We start from the raw sequence: 20,643 nt of genomic DNA on the forward strand, positions 1-20,643 counted from the left end.
CAGTAGGGATTAGGTTTCTTTGTATTTTTTTATTTAAAAAAATTTTTTAGAGACAAGGTCTCACTCTATCACCCAGGCTGGAGAACAGTGGCATGATCATAGCTCACTGCAACCTCCAACTCTTGGGCTCAAGTGATCCTCCCACCTCAGCCTCCCATATAGCTGGGATTACAGGTGTGAGCCACTGTACCCCGTGGGATTAGGCTTCAATACATGAATTTTGCGAGTGGGGGAGACACAAACATTCAGACCATAGCACCATCCTAACTAAAAAGGAAGAGACATTTAAAGTGAAGTGTAAAACATAAGGAGCCACCTAGCAAAATGGCATGGGCCCTTGAATTCTAGGAGGAAGAAGCAGCAAGTGCAAAAGCCTTAAGGAGAGAAAGTTATCACTGGTTGGAGAGACTAGCAGGTGATAATGGAGGTGAGCAAGGAGGAGAGTGGCCAGGAGATAAGACCTGTAAGACAGGTAGAGAGGTCAGATCAGGTAGTGCTATCTGGGGCATGGTAAGAATACAGTGGGAAACCAATGAAGGATCTCAAGCAGGAGAGTGGCATGACCTCCTGATTTCCTTTGGTTGATAAGTGTGCAAGAGTAGATGGAGTAGTTGTAAAGAGAGCAGGTAGACCCACAGTAATACTGGTGAGAGATGACAGTGGTTTCGATTCAGAGAAATGAAGAAAAATACATGCATTCAAGATAACATTTTGGAAGTATCTGGAATTAAAGGGAGAAGAGAATAAAAGCAAAAGCATGACTTCTAGGTTTCTGGCTCTAGTAACTGGGTGGATCACGATGATATTTACTGAGCTGGAAGAGACTGGAGGAGGAAGAGGAATGTGCAAAAAAAAGCATTCAATCAACTCAACCTCCCTAATTCCTGTTCCAGGGATCTGCCCCTCTGCCAAACGAATGTTTTCCCATTTCGCCTTTTCATCATTTCACTTTCTCTCACAGGCTCTCCTTGGAGAACCATAAGCTGTAACTATAATACCAACAATATTTGATTTCATCTGGGGGAAAAATGGTTGAATTAAGAGATTCTGAAGCTAAAGGTAAAATGACAGACCCAACACATGACTTATAGTCTTCATCCCGGAATTCTGAAAATGAATAAAATGTGCAAATACGGAAAAATTTGTATCGGAGAACCCGAGTCTGTATGCAGTAATGTTTCTGCCAAACACACATATTACCCATTTGTAATTAAATATTTTCCTTTAATTAATATCTGCGTGTATTAACATAGTTTGTAATTAAATATTTGTAAATAATTAACATGTCTCATTGCCAGACCTGAAGCTCCCTGAGGGCAGGGACCTCACTGGCTTTGCTCACAACTGGATCCTTAGTGCCTGCCACAGTGTACCATATGCAGTAGGCACTCAACAGATATTTGTTGAAGGATGTTTGCAGTGTTTTCTCTGGTCAGTGATGGAAATTATTAGTTGTCCCGCAGTATCCATTGTCCCCTTCCCCTTTATTAATAGAACCCCTACTGTTTTTCTGGACACATGGCTACTCTATTAGTTTCCTAGGGCTATCATACTAAAAACTGAATGACTTAACACAACACAGATATTTTTCCTGTCTCACAGTTCTGGATGCTAGAAGTGTGAAATCAAGATGTCAACAGGGCCACACTCCCTTGGACACTCTAGGGCAGAATCCTTTCTTGTGCCTTCCAGCGTGTGGGGTTTGCCAGCAATCCTTGGCATTCCCTGACTTGCAGATGCATCACTGCAGTTGCGTGGACACCTCTTCCCTGTACATTGTTTTTCTTCTGGTATATGTCTGTCCCTAGCTCCAATTTCCCCTTCTGATAAGGACACCAATCATATTGTATTAGGGTCCACCCTAAAGACCTGATCTTCACTTGACTACCTCAGTAAAGCCCCTATTTCCAAATAGAGTCACATTCTGAGGTTCTGGGGGTAAAGAAGGGGCCCAATCCAATCCATAAGAGCCACCCTGAATAAAGTCTACATTTTCCAGATTCCCTCGTGTCTAAGTGTAGCCATGTGTGGTTATGTTCTAGCCAATGGGGTATAAAAGAAGTATGTGCAACTTCCAGGAAGTGTCTTTAAAGGAGGGATAGTGCCCTCTGCTTCCCTTCTTCCTTTCTGGTGGTTGGAGTGCAAACCTAATCACTACGGTTCCAGCCACTGTCTTACACCATGAAGTAACCTTGGGAATGGAAGCCAAGCAAAGTGAAAAAACAAAATAGGTGACTGAGACCACGGAGCACCGAGACACATCTCAGCCCTGGTCTGCTTTCCTTCTAGCTTATAACGTAAAAAACAAACAAACAAAAAACACAGAAAAACTAGTCTTAACCACTATTTTGAAGAATTTATGTCACTTATAAATGAAGCTAATTGTAAATGATATACAGCCCAAAACTGCAAAATCTCTAAGTCACATCCCAGCAGATACAGTAAAGACATCATCGTATTGTTCGTTACCTCCCAAGATACTTAGATTGGTCATTGCTATGAACTGAATTGTGTGTTCTCCTGTCCCAAATTCATATGTTGAAATCTTAACCCTCAGTGCAACTATATTTGGAGTAAGGAACTAATTAAAGTTAATGAGGTTATAAAGGTGAGGCCCTACAGGATTAGCGGCCTTATGAAAAGAGACACCAGGGAGCTCACTGTCTCTATTGGCCACGTAAGGACACAGTGAGAAAGCGGCCATCTGCAAGCCGGAGGAAGGCCCTCATCAAAACCTGACCATGCTGCACCCTGATCTCAGACTTCCCACCCTCCAGAACTGTGAGAAAATAAATTTCTGTTGTTTATGCCACCTAATCTGTGGTCATTGGTTATGACAGTCCTAACCAATAAAGTCATGGATACATTCAGGAGTATGTCTTTGAAAAAAGGTGTCTGGCCTGGGTTGGGTCAACTTTGAATCTCTTCCAAGGTGCAGGTCAGTCTGGGCAGTTCCTGACTGTACACTTGGAGATAGTTTTAGGATTTATCTGGCTTTGAAGAGTCCTCCAAAGCGGTAATGGATCGGGCCTCACACTAGCTATCTGAGTGTGACCTGGAAAAACAGAGTCACTGCCTAATCTACTGTGGGGTCCTGAGGCTGCCGTGTCTCAGTACTTGCCCTTCTTCCTGTCTCCACGACCCAGCACCAAGAAAGTCAGCACTAAAACCCATGGCAGACCAATTTAGGAGCAGCGCATGATTGTACCAAGACATTTCAAAAACTCACCATCTATTGGCTTTACAAAAGAAGACTTTTTCTACAGTTGTGAATAAAAATATTTAGTTTCAATGAAATGTTAAACAATCTTAGCAGTAAGCAAAACTGAACCCACTGGTGTGAGGGCAGTAGTCAGGAGGCTGGAACCTGTAATGGCAGCAATTGCTGATTCTAAGACGCACATTTTAACTCTGAAATCAGGACACATCTTACAATCCAAGCAGCTTATATTTGAGGAAATATGTTAGATGATGCTCACTGAGTATTTACCATGTGATGGGCACGGGCTTGATGGTCATACACACCTTCTTATGTATCCTCACGGTTACACCGTGAAGCAATCATCAGTGTCAATTCAAGATGAGAAACTGAGATTTAGCTTTTCTAAGGCTAGAAGGAATTGGAATAGTGTGCTGCCCTAAGGCAGAAACATGTGATTACAAAGGACTTCTCCCGTGACCGCCCCTTTCTGCTTTTGGTTTGTTACTGTCGTTTTCTTTATAAATATAAGAGTATTTAAGCCAGAAGACTCACGATAACACAATATTTATAATAAGCAATATAATAAATGACACCTACAAATTTACTATTTATCATGAACCAGCTACTGGGCTCGGATACCTATTCCATTTAATCATGACTATTATAAGCCCCATTTTAAAGGTGAAGACCTTGAGGCTCAGATTAGAGTTGAAGGAATTATCTTCGGTCCTATAGAAATGGAACCTGGGACTCAAACCCCTGGTCTCTGAGTTCAAGCCAGGGCTCTTCATCGTGTGACCTGGTGCCAGTCACCAGCTAGAAGCATGGAAATGGGCCACAAGATAAAGGGAATGTGATGGGTCAGATGAAAAGAACAAGGATGATTGTTAGGAAGTCAGAGATGCTTCTGGAGATTTCTGAAAGTGGGGAACACGAGGCGCTGGCGGCAGGGATACTTGGGGTGAAGGTGAAACCAGATTAGCTCAGTCAGGAAAGATGTCGTGTCCGCAGTGTCCAGCAGAGCGTGGCAGAGGCTCTCTAGACGAGGTTAGGGACAGAACACGGGGCACGTGGAAGAAGTGGGCAGGATCCTAGGGTAACAAGGCAGCGGCAACCTAGGCTGGGAAGGTTGATGCTCAGGGAAATCAAGATGGATTTCCAGGACTGAAGAAATCCTCAGACTTAGTTTACAAGCAGGATACTACCACCGGATGCCTCTTTGGGGTGTGCCCATGTGTTCAGACCGCGGGGAGGGAGGAGGGTTAGGGTGACCTGCCTGCTGGTGGGGGGACCATTCATGCACTGCCCCTCCTGGGCACACCCAATGGCAGCAAAGTCTTGTCACCCCTACTGCTTTCTGTTCACTGAGAAGTGACAACCTCACAAAAGTGAGACCTGGCACAACACACAAAACAACACCTTTTATCCTCACAGCTGACTTTCCTGAACTCGACTGGAAAGGAACTACCTATTTTTAAAACATCACATCAAGGTCTATGTTCTGGGAAAAGAAAAAACAAACAAAATGACAGAAGACATTTTCTCGTCTGTGTTGCTTGTCATTCAACACTTTGCTACTTCAGTGCCCAAACTATCTCGGCTGAATTAATTAAGAAGCTGGCCTCTCTTGGTTCGGGAGGAAAATTCCACAAAATATAAAGTTTTGATGCCACAAGGAAGAACAACCAAAAAGCAGGATTTTGAAATTTTTTCCTTGATATGAAAAGTAGGAATTTTTGAAAGGGGAAAAAAGGACATAATGGCCACTAATTCTTTATTCTGACTCAGATGGTTCTGTTTCTGTATAAACATGCGAAGAAACAGACAAACAAGAGCGGCTCAGTAGGTCCACATCCATCAATTCATCACAGCAGGAAACAAGAAAAGAAGCCAGGAGTCTTGAAATCCCTCTGAGACTTGGCACAGGGTAGCATGAAAACTTGCATACTGTTTCTCACAGGATTTAATTATTCTCATAAGAAAAAAATAAACTTTCCAGAAAAGAGCAAGGATAGCTTTTGTTCATAATTTTTTAAGTATGGCTCAAATTCCTTCAGAGCCTGAAGGCTGAGTGGTTTGCTCTGACAAGTGTCTAACTAAACTAACAAAAGTAAGTTTCTTGGATTTTTCACGTGGATGATCCTGAAAGATCTAGTCCTGACCTACGTGAGAGACTGTTGCCAAGAAAGAAAATTATTTATTTGTTGTCTTCAAGCCAATCCAGGTGAACTCGAGACTACTCTAACAATGCATTTTGAACATAGAAGACATGAAAAGTCATGCACCCATGAGCAGTTTACCAGAGGTTTAACGTTTTTTAATGGAATATGTCAGCTATTGGGCTATGCCTCACGAGTTTGTATTTTTTGAAATAACACAATAGGAAGCATGTGACTTTGGGGCAAAGGAACCAAATTTGAATCTGGCTCTAACATTTACAAGCTGGATGACCTTGGAAAAAAATTAACTGGGTCTCAGTTTCCTCATTTATGAAGTAAGGAGAACACCACCCACCTACCTTCAAAAGTTGTTAGAACAATAAAATAAATCATGCGTGTGAAACGTGTGGGGACCCCACGCAGGTGGTCAATAAGTGGATTCCCTTAGCCTTCCTAGGGAAGTGCCAGATCATTGGATTATTCAGTAAATTTGCTCCCAGCACTTACTGAATGCCAGGAATTGTGCTAGGTATTGGGAATACATTAAGTAGCTAAAACAGACAAAGGCCCTACATTTAGAGAATTACAGGAGACAAATAGATAATAAACATATAAACACACATTATCAGATTTTAAAAAATATTATGGAGAAAATAAGACAGGTGTTGTGGACTGAATGTTTGTGTATACCCCAAATTCATATGTCGAAATCCTAACCCCCATGTGACGGTATTGGGGGATGGGGCCTTTGGGAGGTACTTAGGTCAGAAGGGTGGAGCCCTGATGAGTGAGATTAGTGCCTTCACAAGAAGGGAGAGGAGAACTTATTCTGCATCTCTCCGTTCTATGTCATGTGAGGACACAGGGAGAAGACAGAGACAAGAAGATGGCTATCTGCAAACCAGGAAGCAGGCCCTCACCAGACAAGGGATTGGCCCACCTTGATTTTTTTTTTTTCCTCTATTTCAGCATATTACAGGGGTACAAATGTTTAGGTTACATATGTTGCCTTTGTTCAACTCGAGTCAGAGCTTCAAGCGTGTCCATTCCCCAGATGGTGTGCACCACACCCATTAGGTGTGTGTATCCCCATCCCCTCCACCCACCTCCCATCTGCATGATGCCCAGTGAATGTTACTGCTATATGTGCACTTAAGTGTTGGTCAGTTAATACGAATTTGATGGTAAGTACATCTGGTGCTTGTTTTTCCATTCTTGTGATACTTCACTTAGTAGGATGGACTCCAGCTCTACCCAGGATAATATAAGAGGTGAGCGATCACCATTGTTTTTTGTGGCTGAGTAGAACTCCATGGTATACATATACCACATTTTATTAATCCACTCATGTATTGATGAGCACTTGGGTTGTTTTCACGTCTTTGCAATTGTGAATTGTGTTGCTATAAACATTCTAGTGCTGATGTCTTTTTTATAGAATTTCTTTTGTTCCTTTGGGTAGATGCCCAGTATTGGGATTGCTGGATCAAATGGTAGTTCTACTTGTTTCTCTTTGAGGTATCTCCATATTACTTTCCACAGAGGTTGCACTAGTTTGCAGTCCCACCACAAGTGTACGAGTGTACCTATCTCTCCACATCCAACATTTATTGTTTTGGGACTTTTTGATAAAGGCCATTCTCACTGGAGATAAGTGATATCTCATTGTGGTTTTGATTTGCATTTCCCTAATGATTAGAGATGTTGAGCATTTTTTCATGCTTCTTGGTCATTAGTCTATCTTCTTTTGAAAAGTTTCTGTTCATGTCCTTTGCCCACTTGATAGGGTTGTTTGATTTTTTTCTTGCTGATTATCCCGAGTTCTATATCAACTCTAGTTATCAGCCTTTTATTGGATGTGTAGCATGTGAATATTTTCTCCCATTCTGTAGGTTGTCTGTTTGTTCTCATGATAGTTTCCTTGGCTGTACAGAAGCTTTTCAATTTGATCAGGTCCCATTTATTTATTTTTGTTGTTGCTGTGATTGGCTTTGGGGTCTTCGTCATAAATTCTTTGCCTAGGCCAATGTCTCTAAGAGTTTTTCCAACATTTTCTTCTAGAATTCTTATAGTTTCATGCCTTAGGCTTAAGTCTATTATCTATTAGTTGATTTTTGTGAGAGGTAAAAGGTGCAGATCCTATTTTAGTCTTCTACATGTGGCTATCCAATTTTCCCAGCACCATTTATTGAATAAATATTCTTTTCCCCAGTGTATGTTTTTGTCTGCTTTGTCAAAGATTAGATAGCTATGCGAGGATGGTTTTACCTTGGTCTTGGACTTCCCAAACAAATGTTTCTTGTTTAAGCCACCTCGTCTATAGCAGCCTGGGATGACTGAGATCACAGGATGATATCAGAAGGAGTAACTGGAGGAAGATAGGGGGAATATCATGGGGTATTTAAGGAAGACTTCTCTGAAAAATTAACATTTAATCAAAGATGCCATCCAGCCCTAGGCAGGAACAAACCTGGTATCTGGGAGGAACAGAAGGAATGCCAGTGAAGCAAAACTTTTCTCTGTTCCTCCAGATAGATGAGGATTAGAAAGGCCTAGATCATGGAGCTGCAGGCCACAGAACATACCTGGAGTTTGTTCTCATGGTAATGGGAAGCCAGTAGAGTACTGTAACTACCAGAATCACTTAATTGTATTTCCTCGAGAGGCAGACACAGTGTATTTGTGATACGTAAAAATTCTGCCCTGACTAGAGTTGAGAAAGACTACTAGGGCATCATGTAAGGTTATCATATTTAATATGGTCCAGAAATGGGTTTAGACTTGTGATAAAAAACAAAAGATTATCATTAAAGGTTGTGACAGGAAGCCAATGTTGAAATAACATTCATCAGACTGTAACCTATAGAATAGCTTGGGGAGGGAACTGGCTTCCTTTCCAAAGTAGCAAAGAGGTGAGAGATAGAATTCTTCCTCCTGGAACTATTTCTCTTTCCAGGATATTAATATTTTGATGCTCACATTAGGTGGGGTCATGCAGAGAAAGGGCCTGGAGTGGGTCAGGGTCAGGTACATAGAAGACACTCGGTAAATGACAGTTTCTACTCTTGTTTCTTTCTTTCTGCTATGCATTGGAAAGAACCAGTAGCCAATGGTAAGAAATTCTTCAAGGCTAAGTGGAGATTCAGCAGAGGGAACATGCAGGAATCAACTTCTAGATGCAAATGCCTTGCCTGGGTTGACTAAACTTCTGACAAATTCCATATTTCATGCTCCATTCTAGCGTTGTAGTGCCAAAGAAAGGTCCTCTAAAGCCAGAGGTTTACAGATTTTATTCTTTAAGTAAAAGAACTTTCAAGATAAGAATAACTCCAACTTCAAAGATGCTAGATTAAGTAAGAATTTTAATGACGTCATAGTCATTGTTCCCCAAGCATGGGCGAGGAGGAGAGTAGTATGAAATTATACAGCAAATTATTAGAAAAGCTGTAAGGAATTGTTCTCCTTTTTATGTGGGTCTTGATTTAAACGAAGCTAAAAATAAAGATATTACAGTTTGAGGCCTCCGTTAATTGAATTCTACTTACAACTGAAGTCAGGTTGGACCCTACCCGCTGCTCTAGGTATTTACATGTTCCTGGCGCACATCTCAGCAGTCCCAGCCAGCACCTTAACTGATGATGCTCCAGCTCCCAGGAGGCTAAGTCGCTCTGGTGAGGTCACGGGCATGAAGAGCTCTGGGAAATTAGGGCTAGGCTACTTAGATGCAAAGGTTGCAGATTTACCTAATCCAGTCCAGAAAAGAATTGGGATAGACCTTACCACTCTCCCAAATGACACATTTATCCTGGTGTTCTTCTAGACTTCCTAGAGAAGTAAAGTTTTAACGCAGGCATCAAGGTGCCCACTAGTCATGGAACAAAGGATCCATTTAAATCAGGCAAAGAGCTCTCCTTTGGGTCTGGAAAGATCTAGAAGTGTTAACAAGGGGGAAATGGCACCCTGTTGTCTCAGGGCCTGTCCTGTCCACATACCGGTGGCCTATGTCCTAAAACTTTCTCATCCCCATAAAAAGGTGAAATAAGAGACAGATGAAATGGCAAACATGAGAGTCTGAGTTACAAGATGATATCCATGTTGCGTAAGTGAGCAGTGACACTAAGCAGCCATAGTAAAAGTATAAAAATCCCACTAGATGGAACAGTTGCAAAGGCCCAGAGGAAGAGTTTTGTTCCTATTAGAAATCAGAAGAAAACCAGAGTCTTGACCTAAGGAGCGAGCCCGGCATTCAGTCTAGAAAGGGACACTGAAGGCCAGGCAGGCACTTACACCATCCAGGAACAGCTCTTAACAGTCAAAGATGCAAAAAGGAGGAATCTGGGTAGAATATTGAACAATTTCTGCCACCCAGACCAAGCAGGCGGATCTTACCCCAGGGCAACCCCCCAGGAAACCCCCTGAGAGAACTGAGTACCCCAAACTCTGTAGTTTTTCTAGGTGACGGCAGAAGTGACATGACAAGTCAGTGGAAACAGGCCTTTAGGATTAGATTGTACAATGGCTTTTTATGGGAGTAAAATTATTCTATAATAAACAGATGATAAAATAAGAATTTATACAGTGTTTTAGGTAAGAAACTAGTGTACAAAGTAATTTCTAATGAATACACACAGCTAAACTATGCAGGAGGGAATGATTAAAATTAATCATTTTAATTTAACCAACAAACAGTACAATTTAAAAAATATATCTCCATACAGTCATATGCTACATAACAACATTTTGGTCAGTTACAGACCACATACAGGATGTTGGTCCCGTAAGATTATAATGGAGCTGAAAAAGTCCTTTCACCTAATGATATTATAGTTGTCCTAACATTCGAGTGCAACACATTACTTTTTCTATGTTTAGGTAAACAAATACACTTGTGCTACAATGGCCTACAGTATTCAGTATAATAACCCGCTGTAGAGATTTGGAGCCTAGGAGCAATAGGCTACCCCACGTAGCCTAGGTGTGCAGTAGGCTGCACCATGAAGGTTTGTGTAAGTACACTCCATGATGTTCACACAACTACAAAATCGCCTAACACATTTCTCAGAATGTATCCCCTTTGTTAAGCAATGCATCACTTTATGTTCGTTCCAAAGCAAAGTCTGACCAAAATCATCTTTTCAGAACAGTTTTAAGGATATATCTTAATAACATTAATAAAGACTCCATTTGAATGTTTCCCTTGAATGATAAAATGTTATGCTAAACAATTTCAACAAGTTTTTTTTTTCCCCTGCCAGATTTATCAGAATTTTTAATATGCTAATACGCTTTGTGAATTTCCAAGAGGGGGATAAAGTGTGTGGCAGTTTAGAACCGCTTTGATCACAGAATCTCAGAACAGGACATTTGCGGGGCCAGAGAGCTATATGATACATTATGGAAAGACTGCTTTAATGAATTCTGCAGTGCTCTGTAACATACGAAAACTATTGTATACCTCCTGAGAAACTAAAAATATGAACCATATGAAGTATTAACTTATGAAATTGAAAAAATATATCAGATAACCCATCTATCAGGGTATATACATTAAAGAGTTAATTAATGAATCAATTGACAATGCCCAGAATGATTATGCATGGTCATCAATAAAGATAAACTGCGATCAATTAAATGCATCACACACTGGCTAAGCAAAACAAGGTCTTTAAGCTTCGATGCAAATCCATTGCTTTCCTCTGAAGAAATGTGCTTCAAGCCAAAGCCTCAGGAGAGTGAGTGCACGCTCAGAACTGAAGCACTGTGCCAAAAATAATTTATACTGGGTATGTTACTGTGCAAATAAAATATAAAACTCTTCCCAAGCCAAGAGGTCCATTAGAAAATTAAAAATTCAGGCTTGGCATGGATACAAGTGCTTGCCTTTTATGATCCTGGCCAACGTTCTTGCTTTGGTGCTGCGCCCACTGCAGTCCTGAGAAGGCAGGAGGGGCCTCTAACACAGCCCGCCTTAGCCAATGAGGCTTCTGGAGCTGCCCCAGAGCACAGGACCTGGTTTCCCTGACAGGCAGTAAAGGTGCTCCTTGCTCCCTTTAGCCGTTTTCTGGTGCCCACTTTTTTTCCAGTATGTTAACCAATGCCAGAGGGCACACGCTGAAAATCAGAGAAGTGGAGATGCAAATCATGGCTATTGCTGCGCTCGTTTACTGCTCTAGGAAAAGGTTTGGTGGGAGAATACGAAAGTATTGAATAAATGAAGGGGGGAATGATCTTTAGCTTTCAAGCCTTCTATATCTTCCCATGGTCCCCGACAATCAAGATAGACATATCCTCTGTGAAATGTTTCACACACAACAGAACAAAACTGTGCTAGAGGAAGGTGTTTCAAGGCAGAAAACTGATGCTTTCAACATCCCTTGATATCATATTTCTGTATAAATAAAAACAATGTATAGAACATATGTGTGTATATGAGAAGTCTAAAAGAATATAAATCAAACTGATAACACTGCTACACTTTAGTACGTGCCAATTATACTTCAATAAAGATGCTTAAGAAGTGTTAACAGTAATCATCTCTGAGTTAGGAAAGATTATGGGTAATTTTAATTTTTTTTTCTGCTTGCCTGTATTTTCCATATTTTCTTGATTGTACATGTATCACTTTAGTACTAAAAAGATGTAAAAATTGTTTTCAAAAATCATACATATTCATTCAATATTGAATTGATGTTTGTATAGCTCTTTATACTTTACCGAAGTGTTTTCACATATTTTATGCATAAAACAGCTGAGGAAAATAGCATAATTGTCACTTCAGAGAGGAGGAAATAGGCTCCTCTCTGAAAATTTGTTCAAAATCAAAGAGCTAGTAATTAGCAGGACCAAGATATGAATCCAGACCTCCTCTTCCAAATCCCTGACTTTTGATTTCTTTTTCTCAGTATTTGCAATATCTTAGGGTCTGGTATGTGCTACTGGCTACATAAACCCCGCAGGAAATCCTCGCATAGAATAGATGCAGCAGAGTTACTATATAAGATTTAAGTGAAAACAGATACGTATTTTCTCAAACTCAGGATTGGCTGAGGGGAGAAATGTAAAACACCGAGGGTGGTCTGGAGAAGGTATAGGCAGAGGGGTAAGAAAACTTGCTCTCCTGGTTGCTACATCACGTGTTATTGGCTTCATTTCAACCCCATTAGGAAAGGAAAAAGGAAATTTGGCAAAAATGGGACCAAAACAGAGAGACAAAGTACAGATGGCACTAAACAATGAAATCAGGTTAGAGGTATTTAGACCCTGCCCTACTAGAAGAGAGGCACACCCAGGAAAAGGTTAAGGAATACATGGTGAGTGCCAAGCACACTGTCTGGGGAATGGACACGCTTGAGGCTCTGACTCAGGGGGATGGGCGGGACATGGGCAATATATATAACCTGAGCTTTTTGTACCCCCATAATAAGCTGAAATAAAAAAAAAAAAGAAATACAAAAGAGGGTGAGAAAAGACCGGTTAGTACCTTCATCCCTGCCGCAGCTGCAGGGCCACTGGGATCCACGGCCTGGATGTGGCATGGCTTACTTCCTCGCACCACAAAGCCCCAGCCAACAGCGTCACCGACAATCTAGAGAGGAAAACCACAATTAGCCGTCAGCAGACAGTCCCTGGCGACCTGCCTGTCCTTCCAGGAGAGAGAAAACCCACCCAAGATTAAGTGTGTGCTGTGACATATCTTTCTCCATTTCATCTCTGCCTTGTCAGGGCAAAGGAACCCTTTGCTTCTGTGACAGACACAGGCAGCTCTCTGTGGAAAATGTGGTCAAGAAACTTAACCTGTTTGGCAGAAGGAAGATGCTTCTGGGAGGGCACTACTCAATAAACAGCTGGCAGATTGCCCCTCTCTTCGGCTATGATACAATTTAACATCAGACTCCAATAGAAGGTTTCGAAGATCTTAAAAGCATAGGTCTTTCCAGCTACAATTTCTACTCCAAGTTTGTTCTTTTCCCCAGGATCCAAATGATACTCTCTTGATCCTGCAACCTTACTGAAGTCTACAGTAACAATTTAAATCACTAATGGTGGGAAATACGAAGAATCTCGGCTTTCTTGAAACCCAATTTTGTCCACCAAGCAAAAAAAGTGAGAAAGTACATAAAGTTCACAATTTACAAGTAGACTCTAATCCAAAAGTTGTTTGGAAACTAAAGCCTTTCTATAGAGGTCATTATTACAGCTGGCACTTACGTTCCCTGGACAGCTCCCAGACAAGTCTTTAACCCATATCGAACCCAAATCCAGATGAAACACATTCACAATCAATTACTAACAATGTTGGCATTTAAATTAAAAGCCAAAGATAAATACTTTCAAAACACAATCATCTCTTGAAAGTTAGAGACGGGGCGGGGGCGGGGGGGGGGGGTGTGGGAACCGAGAAACAAATAGAAATTTTTGTGGAAAGTCTCAAGACTTTTAGACCCTTGCATGACTTTAGGGTTTGCTGTATTAGTCTATTGCACCTAATTTCACTTCCAAATGTACAATTTTACCTTTTTCCCTGATACAGACGTATCATCAGTGCCTTTCTCCTATTTACTCCTCAGCGCACAAATGTGAAGTAGCTCTTGACAAAGGTTTGCAACCTTTGTTGAATAAATGTGGATAGATTTTTTTTTTTTCCCCCTGAGTTAATGTCACTAAGGTGAGAGGGTAAAAGAAACAGGAGAGGTGTTTTTCAGAGGGTATTGATATGGATGTGAGTGACAAAGAAGACAAGAGAAGGTAAGTGAGTCATGTTGATAAAAACATTTTTGATTCTGTTTGAAGAAAACCATTGGAGGCAGAAAGTAGCTGAAGGGCCTCCAAGAAGGGGCAGGTGGTTGGGGCTACTCACAGGTAGGCAGTGCTCCCAAGTCAAATGCTTGTGTATCTCAAGCCATGCTGACATTGTCAAAGCGCCGTGCCTGCAGTAGAACAACTGACCCTGTAGTTTCCTTCTCTGCCTTAAGACTCCTCTAATATCTGAAATGATTTTTAGAATTAACTGTAATGCAGAAGGAATTGTTGGCATTATGTGGACTACGATTTACCTTAAAATCTGTAATTATATTCAAATTAGTACATAATGGAAATCTTTTTTCTTAAAAGACACATCAAAAAGAATTTAAAATGCTATATTAATAATAAACCATGTCAAGTCCTAATGCATTTTAGTGTCTTTGGGTCAAGAAAGCCTACTATTATAATTGTGCTAAAAACAAAAGGAAAATTAGGAAAAAGTTTTCAGTTCAGTCCATAGCTACCCATTGATGTTTAACATGTGTAGGCACATAAAAAGAGGCAGCACAGGAGGAAAAAACCAAACCATCAACATACCGTGAATGTCTTCCTTGCATACGGAGCCCCGGGAGTCAGGAGTTCCTCGGATGTGACAGGTCTCTTCAGCACTGTGAGATAGACACGTGGAAAGGAATAAGCACTTCTGAGTCCTTCTCTCATTCATTCAGCAGGTATTTACTGAGTGCCTCTCATGTGGCCATCCCTGAATGAAAGTTTAAATTCTCACAGGATAGAGATGGAAAATATCAGCAAACATAAATAATCTGAAACCTACCTTACAGAACTATGGGAAAAATATAAAGAAAGAAAGGGAAGGGAAGCAAGAGTGCCAGGGGTAGAAGTGAACGGGGGAGTCGATATTTTTCTATAAAGAAAAAGGCCATGTTTTCTAATTCCCGCATTTCTTCCTTTTAAATCCCAACATGCATTTGTACACATCAAAGTTAGGACTCTAGTGGTCTAATAGCCATGTTTCAAGAGCTAACCCCGTTCAGTCTCCTCCCAACTGATTGCACAACCCCCATGTACTAAAGTTTCACTCATTTCCTTATTAACAGCCAGGACTGCATGTATACACTGTTGTTTGCCCTGAGTAATAATACTAGGGAACTTTTCTGAGTATTCAACACATGGTAGGCACTAAACTAGGTGCTGTAAACATATTATCTCATTTAAGCATCACAAGAATGAATGAGTTAGGTTCACTGTTATCCCCATTTTATAAGTGAGAAAACAGAAGCTTAGAAAAGTTAAATTGCTGGTATCCCAGGTCCCAGAGCTAATGGGTAGCAGAAGTGGGATTAGACTCAGGCACTGGACGGCAGTGCCCACGCTCTCAGCTGTGCTGTGCTATGCTGTCCCTCCTGTCATGCTGTCCCTGTAAGCAAACAAAAGGGCTCAGAAGCTCCAGAAGACGGTGGTGTGATGTCTTCCTAAGATACCTGTTCTCATCAGCTCGCTGCTTATTGCCCACCAAGATGGCACAGACAGTAGCCAGTTCCTGACTTGCCGGCTGCCTAAAAACCCAGCAATGAACTTCCCCATCCACTCTGTGCTCACTAAGAACCGAGAAGGGACCAAGGAGAAGGGACTGCCACAGCTACCCAGAGCATCCAGTGGGTCGGAGGACAGGGACCATTCTAACCTAGCCATGTAGATGTCATGTACTTCAAGTGCCACAAAGAAATGGAAGGGCCTGGGACAGGGGCCCAACCTAGCAAAGTGGCAGCTCAATTCCCTTTGCTAGCAGTAGTCAGATGTCAGATGCCAGTCCCGTGGGGCAAAGCCTGGATGATCCACCAGGCAGCTGGCTACACCCATGGCCCTCTGGCCTAACAAGCCACCTTCTCAGTTAAAGGCAATGCAGTGCCTCTTGGTGAGGTGTCTGGTAGCTGATATTATTTTTGCTTTCCTAAAGCTCATAAAAGCAAAAATGAATTTATGTCCATCAAACAAGAGGGAGTAGGTCAAATAGCAAGATGGGACTACATGGATAGAGGTAAGAAAGTGGTCAACATTTGAAGACTGAGATCTTTTTTATTCCCTGTCAGACACTCCTTCTCTATCCCCCACAAACCCTCAGGGGCCTTATGAATTTGGATATAGAAGTCACAATAAACTATGTTGCAACAGTGCTGACCATTTATTTTAATCTACTTTTTCTAGTTATTATGTGGAAAAAATATAGAAACTTTGAGGCCCAGGGAATTACTCTTAAACTTTCTCTTTTCATATCCTTGGAAGCCTATTTACTCATCACAATGATTCTGATTATGTTAGTATCTATAGCATTTTTTTTTTTTTTGGTCTGGCTTAGGGTATTTATATACAGAACTAAAAAGTATGTATAGTGCCATCTTGGCCTATATGGGATGATTAATTTTTAAATGGCTTATTGTGAAGGCCTGATACTCTGCTTGAGAAAAGAAGAAAATCACAGATGAGCTGACTCGGTCTTGGGAATCCCCTCAAGGGTGAGGGAAAAGCTTGTCAAAATATGGGTAAGAAGTGAAATTTATGAACCACAACTCTGCCCTGACAGCTCTTGTCCTTAGAGACCCAGGAGAGGCAACAAGACCTTTCTCTTATGCCTTTGTAACAGTAAACCCTTCCCTTTGACCCAAAGAACAAGGGGGAGGAGGAGGAAACAATACTAACCCACCTCGGGGAACATGGATGTGTTGCTAATCTACATAATTAACACTTTGTTGATAGTCCATCCCATGCCATCAAAAATAAGTAAAATGGTTCTGGCACAACTGACCCTTTTTTGAATCTGAGATCTTTTGCTCTTAGCTGTGAGGATGCCTGTTAGATTTCTATCTGGGCTTCAGATATCCCATTTCTAAGAATTCAGTTCTCCTTTTTGATTCTACCTTATGAGCACACTCCATTAATTGAAAAACCCAGTAGTGCATGAGTGCTCAACAGGTGAGTGTGGAAGCAAGTTTCTTTGTTCACTTGCAGGTTATAACTTTATTCCTGCTGCTAATCCTCCAGAAAGCAGTAAAAAGAAAAAGTTCGATTAGGAAAAATAGCTGCCTTCCCAGATAAAAGCATTAGATAACAGAGTTTTCTCTTAAAGCCCTTTGAACAACATCTATTAGTCCTTATTCTCACTAACACATAATGTTTTGGTTTTTTTCTCCAAAGAAATGGTGTATTCAGTGAGCCGGGGTCATGACCCCTCATCTGTGCATCCCCAACATCCAATGATGAGGGAGCATTATGAGCAAAGGGAAGAAAATCTCTTCCCTGAACGTGATAAACGGAGCTTGTGGTAGACGGTGCACTAAACAAATGGAGTTGAGTGTTTTCGAGTGATGACTATAATGATTAACCGCACAACCTCATCCCGGGAAGGAGAGCATGGGGATGCAGGTGGGAAAGGCATGGTGAGAAGGCTGTAGTATCAATGGATTACAGGTTCCTGGGGGGCTGAAGAACTGATTGGGGCCAAGAAAGGATTGTTTCCATCAACAATCTTTGTGCCTAGATTATTTTCCCTAGACTAAAAAGGTCATGGAAGTTGATGAGTAGATTTTGATACCACAGGGCACCAGGAGTCAATTCCAGGGACAGCTGGGTTTGCACAGATCTATGCTTTCTCCCTGGGGGTGCTGGGCCCTGACAAATGGATCTTTGCATCTGCTGCAGCCTGGGGAGGCACCATGTCCCCGGCTGTAATGAACATTGTCACGCACTGCCAAAGCCCCCTTGAGGGCTGAGAGACTCCTCCCAGCTCTGGGAGTGCTAATGGCAGACAACGCTCAGCTGTCTTTGGGGACCATCTCCCTGAAGAGAGCTGCCTTGCCCAAGGTCATGCCCTCCTCCCAGGGACAGCCACCATCTAATAACTGATCAACATGTGGGTATAAAGGCCCAGGCCCCTCAACAGAGTTCTAGGCAACTTTGCAGGGCCATGCCAGCTCCAGAGCTCTCCAGAGCTACCAGATCTCACTGGGGTCAACTGTAGACTTCACTGGGACTGTGGTACAGCCTGATTTCTCTCTCTGCCCAATCTTACCTCCTCTCCTTTCATTCAACATGTGTTGACCCCAAGAGCATGTTCTAGTAAGATTCCTGCACACTAATTTCCCTCTGGCCCAGGGTCTGCTGCCCAGACTCGTAGTCAGGAGCAGGACCACCTTTCGGGCACTCACCGGACTTGGGGTTGCAGAGCACAGGGGGGCTGCTGCCGAGCGTGGGGCTGCTGCTAAAGTAGCCGCTGCTGCCGCAGCTGCTCATGCTGCTCCTCCTCACCGCAGACACGATCTTGATCTCCTTGCTGGGGCTGACTGTGCGGGCCAGAAAACACACACGGTCACTGAGGGGGAGATGCCACACGGGCTTTCAGCTGCAAGGTACAGTGAGGCCAGGAAGGAGCACTCTGGTCTTGGGGTCAGAAAAGCAAGAATGTGAGTTGCAGCTCTGCCAGTTACTCACAGCACAGCCTGGGGCCACTGCCTTCAGTTCTCTGAGCCTCGACTTCCCTGACTGTAAAGTGAGAATAATGCCATCTCACGGGAGGATTAGACCACCTGCGTGAAAGATCGTATTATTTCAAGAACTACCAAATCCATGCTGAGCAGTTCCTGCTAGGATGTAAATTAAATGCTGGCTCTACCGGGGATGAATTAATAGTGATAATAAATGTCTTCTGATTTAATATTAGACCAGTCATCATCCAGAGCCATGGAAGAAGGAGCTTAAAATACACAGCACATATCCAGGCTTTGAAAGTGTGTATGAGGCAGTGTCTTCAGTTTCCTGATTTGGTCCTCTCTGTCATGGAGTAGGCTGGCTCTCAGCAGAGGGAAGGTGTATGAGTGAATGACAGAAACCTTGGAGAGCACTCTGGCACTGGAAGCACAAAATAACGCTGGCGTTTATGGTAACCATGGTTACCATATCCTCCCCCTCCTCCTCATCATCATCACTGCTTCGGGTCTATTGGGCCCACCCAAGAAACAGGCAAACCTTTGCACCAGTGAGACAGTGAACAGTTATTCTGCATTTGCAGAAAACTGCAGCCTTAAGGAGACACTCAAATGGCATGTCCTCTTAGTCTGGCCAGGTTGGCCTGGGAGCACAGGCTCAGGCTCCTAACCCTTGGCTGGTCTTTATTTTTCAACAGCAGCCCTTGTTTCCTTCTCCCCTCCAGCCAGCTGCATCTGAGGAACCTGAGGTGTGTGGGGCTAGGAAGGGGCAGTATAACAGAAGCACTGGAGTAAGACAAAACTGGCGTGAGGCCCAGCTCTGCCCACCACTTTCTAACCACGGGCAGGCCACTGCACTGCGCTCTGCCTTAGTTCCTTGACCTGTAAAATGGGGATAAGAAAAGTCCTTCCTCTTGAAGTCATAGTGAGAATTAAATGAGAAAATTATTGCCACCAAGTTTGGCTTACTGCCTGGGGCACAGAAGTGTCCCTACATATAGTTGTAAGTGTTCTCAATGTCTGCTCCTATTCATAACCGGACACATAACACTTTTCGTTGTGTGTTGGGATAAACCCAGCACTTTCAAACCTTAAGCCAATCAGTTCCTTGAGTCAATGCCAAGTTTTCAGAGGAGCTTAAGATATCTCTTTAAGCACCTCACCTTCTTAAACGGAATGACACTAACTTCAAGTTTCCCTGTTCTGGATTTATCTAGTGAACAGCAAATACCATCATTTCCATCAGGGCTAATTCCAAAGATGATACTGTTTGACTTCACATGGAACAGCCCAGGCTGTTGTGCTTTCTGGGCCTCTGGCTCTGCTCTTCCTGGCTCTTTGTTCTCTGTCACCCCTTGATAATGGCTGGAAAACCCGTTGCGTTTTCATTGTTATCAGTGTCCACCCCCACAGAAGTTTTAGTCATACTTAAATACATAGCTTTTCCAAGTTGTGATTTAGAGAACTGAATAAGTAATAGGTAAGAATTGTTTCTCAATGAAAAGCTAATAAAGGTACAAGTGAGAGCTTGAGAGGTCCCCTATAATTAAAGCACATAATTTTATAAAATAGAATCATTGCATCTACGTTGGCTGCCCAGGAAAATCTTTGTGTTTTTTTTCCTTGCCTATTTCTTGGTTATGAATAAATACAGATGTGCTGCAGAACAGAATTTCCAAGAGAGGAGCTATAAACTCAACTATTTTCGGAAAGACAGAAAACATTGGATGGTATACCTGACATGAAGCTGGTAGATTTGCGGTGGTCATGGCTCTGCTTCCTCAGGCAGAAGGGACTGTCATGAGCCTCCTGGGAGGAAGGGGACTTCTCGTTGAGCAGCTCCATCAGTCTTCGCCTCCGACGGAAGTTCATTCTGAACTGGTAGAGAAGATTGCTGTCCACAAATGGGTGTTTGTTGGACACTGGGGAGAAGAGACAGCAGATGAGGACTGTCTGGCATCCTGGCCACTGAGTGCTGCAGCCAGAAGACTCCAGCCAACAGGGGCAAAAGTCTCAAGAAAGAGTTTAGTTTCACAGATGC

At 42.4% G+C, this 20,643-nt stretch overlaps 1 protein-coding gene across 4 annotated transcripts in view; it reads right to left on the reverse strand.

Annotated features, from left to right (window-relative positions):
• The window catches only part of DEPTOR (DEP domain containing MTOR interacting protein), a 143,833-nt gene that overhangs the window by 18,728 nt on the left and 104,462 nt on the right, over nucleotides 1–20,643 (reverse strand). For all 4 annotated transcript variants that reach the window (XM_045560845.1, XM_045560843.1, XM_045560844.1 and 1 more), the window contains 4 exons: nucleotides 20,339–20,524; nucleotides 18,327–18,461; nucleotides 14,701–14,771; nucleotides 12,842–12,946 (listed from right to left, as the gene is read on the reverse strand). In XM_045560845.1, coding sequence (XP_045416801.1) covers nucleotides 12,842–12,946; nucleotides 14,701–14,771; nucleotides 18,327–18,461; nucleotides 20,339–20,524 — 497 coding nt within the window. The remainder of the gene's footprint in view (nucleotides 1–12,841; nucleotides 12,947–14,700; nucleotides 14,772–18,326; nucleotides 18,462–20,338; nucleotides 20,525–20,643) is intronic.

Source organism: Lemur catta, chromosome 9 (genome assembly GCF_020740605.2).
Source record: "Lemur catta isolate mLemCat1 chromosome 9, mLemCat1.pri, whole genome shotgun sequence".
In the NCBI taxonomy this organism is placed as follows: Eukaryota; Metazoa; Chordata; class Mammalia; order Primates; family Lemuridae; genus Lemur; species Lemur catta.